Source organism: Tasmannia lanceolata, unplaced genomic scaffold (genome assembly GCF_043159265.1).
Source record: "Tasmannia lanceolata isolate RefF3 unplaced genomic scaffold, GAP_Taslan_0.1 ptg000002l, whole genome shotgun sequence".
NCBI classification, from domain to species: domain Eukaryota; kingdom Viridiplantae; phylum Streptophyta; class Magnoliopsida; order Canellales; family Winteraceae; genus Tasmannia; species Tasmannia lanceolata.
In genome coordinates this window covers 6,521,901-6,529,227 of record NW_027518679.1, presented here as the reverse complement: position 1 = coordinate 6,529,227, position 7,327 = coordinate 6,521,901, and the positions used below count along the sequence as shown (strand labels likewise).

Genomic DNA, 7,327 nt, shown 5'->3' with positions numbered 1-7,327 from the left:
AAAAGAACCTTATTCAACAACAGATAATGTCTAAGCCCTTGAGTAGCCCAAACCAATGCTAGACAAGTCTTTTCCAAAATGGAGTACTTTATCTCATATTCTAGCATATTCTTTCTGATGTAATAAACCGACTTTTTCCGCTTAGACTCCGAATCTTTCTGAGCAAGCATACAACCCATTGCCGTGTCTGTGATCGACAAATACAACAACAAGGGCTGGCCCAGAATGACAGGTGATAGGACAGGAGGCAAAGATAAACACTGCTTAACTTTTTCAAACGCTTCTTGACATTCATCATTCCACTTCTTTGAATAATTCTTCTTCAAAAGCTTAGAAATTGGTTCACATGTCATTGTCAGCAGAGTATGAACCTCCTCAAGTATTGAACCTTCCTAAGGAAACCTCTGATCTGCTTTTCTGTCTTAGGCGGTTCCATTTCTTGGATTGCCTTGATCTTTTGAGGATCAACCTCAATTCCTCTTTCACTGACCATAAATCTTAGGAGTTTTCCTGATGTAACTCCGAATACACACTTGTTTGGATTCAAACGAAGCTGATATTTCCTTATTCTTTCAAAGAATTTTCTCAAGGCAATTACATGCTCTGGTCGAGTCCTCGCCTTTACAATCATATCATCTATATAGACTTCAACCTCTTTGTGAATCATATCATGAAGAAGAGTAGTTGCAGCCCTCTGATATGTAGCACCAGCATTTTCCAAACCAAACGGCATCACTCTGTAGCAGTAAGTACCCCACTCAGTAATGACCGTTATTTTCATCATGTCCTCGGGCGCCATCTTAATCTGATTGTAGCCTGAGAACCCATCCATAAAGGATAAAAGTGCATGTCCAGCTGTATTATCCACCAGGAGATCAATATTCGGCAATGGAAAATCATCTTTTGGACTTGCCTTGTTCAGGTCTCGAAAATCAACACACATTCGAACCTTCCCATCCTTTTTGGGCACCGGTACTATGTTAGCAAGACACTCAGGGTATTCAACCACTTGGATGAATTTCACTTCCAGAAGTTTCTTGACTTCTTCATAAACTTTCAACTCCCATTCTGTCTTGAGTTTTCGGAGCTTCTGCTTCTTTGGCTTGATGCCAGGGATTAAAGGTAATCGATGTTGAACAATATCTTCATTCAATCCCGGCATGTCATCATAAGACCAAGCAAAAACCTCCTTAAACTCTTTAAGCAAGGCGATTAATTCCTCACGTTCTTCAGGAGATAAAGTTTTGCCAATCCTTATTTTTCGAATCAAGGTTTCATCACTTATATTCACGTTCTCAACTTCCTCTTCGAGTGGTTTTGCTCGGCTACTCCCCTCTGTTGAATCAGATGTTTGATTTCAGGGGGAGGTTCGTCGGCATCCTCATCAGAGGGGTAGCCTTGATTATTATTATTATTATCAGATTTTAAAGCAGATTCAGTAGAAGAAATAGAAACAGGAAAGTACAATGAAGAGTCTTTTATTTCATTAAAAGTACAATTGAGTACATCAGATGATGAATAGCCCACATCAGGCTTTACAGACTCTGGAACTGTATTTACAAACTTAGAAACAGACATGTTGACATCAGTGTCAACACACTCAGAAATATGTACATGAGAAACATCAAGTACATCAGCAGAAATGTCTTCAAACTCGACCTCACTAGCAGAAGACACATCATTGACTCCAAGGATTGACTTGACCTCTACACTACCTGCATCAAAAGAAGAGTTAGAAATGACAGACTCTGCATCTGACTTAGAAACAGACTCATACTTAGACCTCACTGACTCTTTTGGAGAAGTATGACTATACTGAAAGGTAACCTGAGAGGTCCAGTTAGTCAAAGGCTCCTCTGCTGGGGTGATCAGATATGTGGGGTCTAATATCGTTGTGCTCCTGTCAATAACAGCCACAGTCTGTGACTCGTCCTCAAAAAGTGAGTTCATAAATTCTAGCACCATGTAATCAGCCCATTCAGTCTCAGGCTCTGTCTCTGTGATCTGTACACTTACTGGCTCATCATCTGTTAGCTCGAGGTCGAAGAAAATTTCAAACCGTGGCAACCTTTGCCCAGTCGACTCATCAACCCAGGCCTCAGCGAAACCGCAGAATGGAACATCTGCTCCCTCCTTGCGAAAATGACCATTCATTGTCAAATTCAAAGGTCCCATAGGTAAGTCTAAACCACGGCGACAACACTCGGCTCATTTCAGCATATAACGCTTCATCTCTATGATCTCCTTCTTGGTGGGTTTGTATCCTAGCCCAAACAAGCCATTGAAAGTCTTGAGCACTGGGGACTCAGTCATACCTTGATGATATTTGCCCAACCCGGCACCTGGTATATACCCTTGCTTGCGAATCATCTTGACAACTTTGAAATTAGTGCTCCTTAGGAAGAAGATTTCTTCATTCATCGCCTCCTCCATAGTGATAGCAGTCACCTCTAGCGAAAAGCCAGTTAAGCTTATATCGTCTTTACCAACAATCAATTCTTGAGAGATCTGGCCTATCTCTAAATCAGGGTCGCCTTTCACAGTAACCACCATGTTATTTCGAATAAATTTTAACTTCTGATGCAGTGTGGATGGTATAACCCCAACCTTGTGCAACCATGGGCGACCAAGCAGCAACAAAAAAGATGCTTTGATATCGAGGACTTGGAATTCTATTTCAAATTCCTCACTGCCTATTTGGATTTCCGTGACCAAAGTCCCGATGACATCACGACGGGTTCCATCGTATGCTAGAATGCCTTGCTCAGAGGGGACAAAATTTTCTGGCCCGAATCCAAGGGTAGTTGCTGTACTTAATGGACAAATATTCAGAGCAGACCCATTGTCTACTAATACCTCTGGAACTTTCCTCTTTTGCAAATTAATGTGATTTTGAGAGGTTTAGTATGGTCTCTACCTTCAGGAGGAAGGTCCTCATCTGTGAAGGACAAAGTCCTAGAAGCTCTAGTCATGGCGACCAGGCTTACCAACTCATCCGGAGTAGTATCGACAGAGACTTGAGCTTCATTTAGTTCTCGAAGAACTAACTTTCTATGTTTTGATGAAGACATGAGCAAACCCCATACAGAAATATTCGCGTGAGTTTTCTTCAACTGTTTCAATAAGCTCTCATCTTCATCCTCTGTAACAAGCCTATTCTGCCTTTGATTCCCTGCAGCCCTAGCTATCTCTGCTGGATTTTCTGCACTCAATTCTGGAGGCTTGAATACACGACCACCCCTTGTGACGTGTTGGAGCTCATCACACTGGTCATCAAGGAACAACAAATCATCATCCTCGATTTTCAGTACATATGGTGTTTTGCTCAGCCGTTCTTCCTCAACATCTTCACAACAGAGAACATAAGGTCGAGAAGAAGACCCTACAAAGTCACCATCAGCTAGGGAAAGGACATAAGGCTTCTCCCTCATCAATTCTTCGATCTCCTCATCATCCAACCTCAGTACATAGGGTTTATCAGATGTTATGGTACAAATGAGGGTTGACGGGTCAAGAAGAGGTTCATTGACAAAAATAGCATTGGTAACGGGCAGAGGAATAGCACGATGATTTGGGAGGGGGTTTTGAGTAGTACTTGGTCGTTCCACTTCCAAATCTTTATTATCTATCATTTTCTGAATAGCAGACTTCAGAGCTAGGCATCTTTCTGTCAGATCACCCGAATTCCGATGATATTCCCAGTATTGGTCTAATCTCCAATACTTAGGCAATGGATCTGGTACTGGTCTGATATCAGGAAGCTTTATCTTCTTATCCCTAATCAGTTTCTTCAGAATAACAGGGTAGGGATAAGGAAGCAGATCAAATTGCTTAGGTGCCTGCCTCTCTGCCGGTCTTGACACCTCAGTTACTGCTCTTTCCACTAGTCTGACATAGTTCACACTATTCACTTCCTTCTGTATAACCATCAGCCTCTTGCCTTCTGACATCAGATGACGATGGTCTCACCCTCAAACCTTTGCCGATGGCATCCTCAGTTTGCGTTCCCGTTTGAATCAAATGATTGAAATTAGGATAATGTTGTGGTGCCATGAAATGAAAATATTGAGTAGACAGACTCTTGACCACCAACTTTATCTGATCCTTTTTTGATAACCTCTGATTTAACTGGGCAGATTTGCGCCTCCAGCGCTTGATAAATGAGGTAAAGGTCTCTTGAGGACCTTGCTTCAACTGCTTGAGGTCTCTCTTTGTAACCTCTATCCCTTCCTCCATTGAAAATTGCTCTATAAGCTAATCAGAGATGTCTTCCATGGTCCTGACCTCATCTGGTTTCAGTGTTAGGAACCATTTCTTTGCTATCCCTACGAGAGAAATAGGAAATAGCTGAGCCATCTGCTCGCGATTCAGGCCATATTGCTGTGAAAGGATGATAAACCACCTCATATGGTTCCGAGGACATCCAGTCTCGTCATATTTATCATAATCTGGGACTTTGAAATTAGGTGGTAAAACAACTGCAGAGGACATCATCAACTCAGAGACGTCAAATTTCTTTGGGCCCTGAACTTTCATGTGCTCCATCTCTTGAGTCAGTTTCTCGAATTTCTTAGACATTTCTCTCTCAAATCTTTCATACATTTCCTTCTCCTTGCTGACCCTAGGGATACAATACTCCTCAGCGTATTGTTCGTCATCCAAGTCAAACTCTAAAGGTGAAATAGTAGGTCTGTTCAACTCTGGAGATACAACACGAGGAGGTTGATGGAGTGTTGGTCCTCCTCTGGAAGTAGAGGCCTTATCGCTAATTTGGTTCTTCATATGAGTCATTTCTTCTTTCATACTCGCCATGTCACGAGTAAGGCCTTTTAACATCTCATGTATGGCTATCATAGGATCAGTGGGATCTGCCATTGAGACTGGGGTGGGTTGGATGAGTGAGAGTATTTCTCAAAAATGAGACACACGTAACGCTGGAGAAGTAAATGAAACAGGCGACAAAGATTGTCTACTCAGCCTGGAATCAGAAGACTGACGGGACCAGGTTGGTTTTGAAATTGTAATTTTCCTTGGAGCAATGGCTGCTCAGTCAAGAATCCTGTGAATGGAAGTATACACACTAGATTAAAACAAATGATATATGAGATAAAATATTCTGATCAAATATTGACAAGAGAAACAGAAACCCACTTTCATTTAATGAAATTCAAACTACGATTAAAATTGACGAAAATACTAATCTCTGATTACAAATGGATAAACAAACTGACAATAATGGGAAATGCAGAAATCAAGATAACAAAAAAATGATATAGATCCTCAAGGTCCCTCAATCCGAGCTCTCCTGCTTGAGGGCTCTTCCGATATTTCTCCACGTCAGATTTTAGATACTAAAGAAAATCTCCTCTCTATATGTTTTTTTTCTCCAAGCAGCCACAATGGATCTAATGAGATCAGGAGTGAGGTCTCCGCAAAGAGGAGGGACTATGATTCCAGGAGGACATGGAATTCCCGTAACCTGATGGAGAAATCGCGTAGGTGCGTAAAAAGAAGATTTCTCGATACCCATGAGGTAAACAAACGGATGTGGATAGGTGCTAGTGAAAACTTGGAAGCATGAATGACTAACCCAATGAAACTGGCTCTCCTCTACATGTTGCAACTAATTGCGACATTCATCAATGGACTGAGGTTGATTAGCCATTGGTTGCCATACACGAAAATTCTTCAAGGATATGGATTTTGGTTTTGTCGCCGAAGAACCTTAAGTTTTTCACTAAGCCAAACATATAACAATTTAAGGTCTAGTCCCAAGAAGGTCTTTGCTAACATGGTGGGTATAGGATTCCTCTCTTCATTAATTTGGTCTACTACGGCTAACAAAGTTAACGGGGCAACACGAGGGTTTTTTCGAATGACATATCGAGCAAAGACACCAAAAATCAAAGCATTATGTCGACAACTCTAAAAACGGGAGTTAACAGGATCGGTGTTTTCAGAAAAAAGTGTAATGAGATTTTGAACTTGCACACACGTATCCGTTAAGCATGGAAGAGCATCAACAATTTGATTTTTGAATAGCTTGCAAAAAAGAGAATGAGAGGAATCTATAATCGAAGGTCATATCCAAAGTCCCTCTGTTGGGAACTCTAATACAGCACACCAATCCTCAAATATAGGACAAAGCTCGAAGGATCCAAATCAGAAAACGTGAAGATTAGGATCCCAGAATCCAGCGGCTGCTTGGAAAAACTTCCAATTTATATCAGATACACTCAAGTGATTGAAGGTACTGATGAACTGATCAGCCATACTCCTTTTCGAATATTCTCGCGGAAGAGCCCTAATAGTCCTTATCCAGCCTTTCAATACATTATTCGCCATGATTTAACGTAAACACAAAGATAGGATGGGATAATAAGGAAATGAAGATAATCTGGAATAAACAAAGAATAGGGATAAATTTAACAATCAATCATAGGAAGGATACAATTGGCGACACTGAATATTCCATTGATGATCAAAAACTCAGAAAAGAGACCACGGTCACAAAATGACAAAAGTAGATCATAGGCCGGGTCTAAATCTGGAAGATGGACGTCAAACTGTATGATCAAAAGATCGATAATGATAGATTATGACCATAGAGACAGCAGACAAGCTATCGACCATATCTAAGACAAAATAAGCAAATTCTGAGTAATACATAAGCGATATGAAGCTATGACACAACAAAAGAATGGATGAACGAGGCTTGAATTCAAAGGATAATAACAAGCAGAATTTATCATCACTAGATCAAGGAGTAAACCACGGCTATCAGTGTGACTAGTAGGAGTCACCAAATAGGTTTAAATTTGAAGGATAAATTTACATGATTGATCAATTCAGACTAGGAATCCCCACTAGAAAGTAGGTCCTGGTCTTATAATTAAGGAAGTATACAGACAGATTTTCCAAGAATAGATCGAAAGATAGATCACGACCATGAGAGTGATAGATAAGAGTCACTGGTCAGGTCTAGATCTCAGAGATGGACTGAGGGAATTGATTAGATTAGATAAGGAAACCTCACTAATGAGTAGGTCCTAATCTAATAATCAATATATACATATATATACATACATATCCTAACCAAGGGTACCAGCCTTAAATATAATCCCGCATAGTCAAGACACTTGACTCAAGACAGACATGTGAGTATACTAGGACTGCGTTGTAGCCACATAAGGCGAACTACAATAATCTATAGACAGGACATGGCTCCTAAATCTAGGCTCCACATGTGTAAGCAACACATGTTCGTCCCTATATGAATGTAGTACATATATAGCCACATGCGACTCTTAATTGGGTTTTACTAAAT

General features: G+C 40.7%; 1 protein-coding gene across 1 annotated transcript; it reads right to left on the bottom strand.

The window, feature by feature from the left end:
* Positions 1-2,208: 2,208 nt before the first annotated feature.
* Positions 2,209-3,950, bottom strand: LOC143887761 (uncharacterized). The gene is made up of 2 exons (XM_077391938.1): positions 2,918-3,950; positions 2,209-2,807 (listed from the first exon to the last, which is right to left on the bottom strand). The coding sequence occupies exons 1-2, from the start codon at positions 3,948-3,950 to the stop codon at positions 2,209-2,211; spliced, it is 1,632 nt and encodes a 543-aa protein (XP_077248053.1).
* Positions 3,951-7,327: the final 3,377 nt, after the last annotated feature.

Coding starts and splice junctions, on each gene's coding strand:
- LOC143887761 (XM_077391938.1), bottom strand. CDS start 3,950: ATGTCAGAAGGCAAGAGGCTGATGGTTATACAGAAGGAAGTGAATAGT. Junction 2,808..2,917: donor TGAGGACCTTCCTCCTGAAG/GTAGAGACCATA, acceptor CATTAAGTACAG/CAACTACCCTTGGATTCGGG.